The following is a 1,172-nucleotide window of genomic DNA, read 5'->3' as shown; positions in this document are numbered from 1 at the left end:
CTCTTTTCACAATGAAGAATATGTTGACACGAAACGTCATTATCGCACGCAAAAAAATGATTAAAAATCCAAAGTGTGTTGTCAATTATAATCGATTGCGAATCGCGATACCAGTGCTAGATTTGCGATACTGACCTATGTATAACACCATGTCTCGAAAAATACCACACACAATATTATTATTAAAAGCTATTAGTATCGTACAATTATATTATATTATATCATATTATTATCACTAGGTTTACGGGCGTTTCGTATATATCTATTTCTACGAGCACCCGTCAAATTGACGGGTATACGAAAATACGCATTTTTCTTTAAAAAATCGATTTATTCAAATTAAGTCTGAAAGGAACAATATTAGGCTTCACGTTTAGCAATTATGAGTAAATCCAGGAGATATAATAAGATATTGAACATAATTGTCGACATCAATGGAGATTGTTCTGAGGATACCTTCGAAGAAAATCGCTATGAATTAGGCCAAAGCGAAGTTGATAGTGAAAGTTCTGAATACACTGAAAGTGGAGAGACGGAAGGACATTCGGATAGTGAAGAGGAAAACTTCTTGAAAGTGTGCCATAACAAGAAAAGGATGCGTATTTTTTCTAGTTCTAACTTCGAGGACGAAAGGACGAGTATTCCAGGCACATCCCAAAATGTAACGGGTGAAATTGAAATTGCAATTGACGGGATACAGTGGATAAAACTAAAAGCAGGCGGATCTAGGGGTAGGACGCCCGCTCTTATGATATTCAAGGATATCGCAGGGCTTACTGGCTATGCTAAGAGAAATATTATGTCGGGTTGTGTAACTAGTGCTTTCGAATTGATAATTGACAGACACATAATGGAACACATAAAAGATTACACTGAAACCGAGACGTATGGAGCTTTGAAAAAAGACGGACAATCACAGTTGATGAGTTACGTAGTTTTCTAAGAATTCTATATGAAGCGCATATGAAGCGAGATCATTGAAAGCCTCCGAAAGATTAAAAACAGATAAATTTGCGCTGATATCCGAAATATAGAACAGATTCATAAGTAATAGCCAGGCTTGTTATAAGTCATATGAAAATATCTCAATAGATGAACAATTATTTCCAACGAAAGCCCGATGCAGGTTTACGCAATATATGCCGAATAAGCTTCATAAATTTAGCATTAAG

General features: G+C 35.7%; 1 protein-coding gene across 1 annotated transcript; it reads left to right on the top strand.

Moving 5' to 3' along the window:
• The first annotated feature begins 382 nt into the window (after window positions 1-382).
• On the top strand, window positions 383-943 carry LOC117156919 (uncharacterized). Its single transcript, XM_033334435.2, has one exon. The coding sequence runs from the start codon at window positions 383-385 to the stop codon at window positions 941-943; it is 561 nt and encodes a 186-aa protein (XP_033190326.2).
• Window positions 944-1,172: the final 229 nt, after the last annotated feature.

Source organism: Bombus vancouverensis, chromosome 4 (genome assembly GCF_051014615.1).
Source record: "Bombus vancouverensis nearcticus chromosome 4, iyBomVanc1_principal, whole genome shotgun sequence".
In the NCBI taxonomy this organism is placed as follows: Eukaryota; Metazoa; Arthropoda; class Insecta; order Hymenoptera; family Apidae; genus Bombus; species Bombus vancouverensis.
This window is presented reverse-complemented; position numbering and strand designations above follow the sequence as displayed.

Bases quoted from the DNA above. Each gene is read 5' to 3' on its own strand.
- LOC117156919 (XM_033334435.2), top strand. From the start codon at position 383: ATGAGTAAATCCAGGAGATATAATAAGATATTGAACATAATTGTCGAC.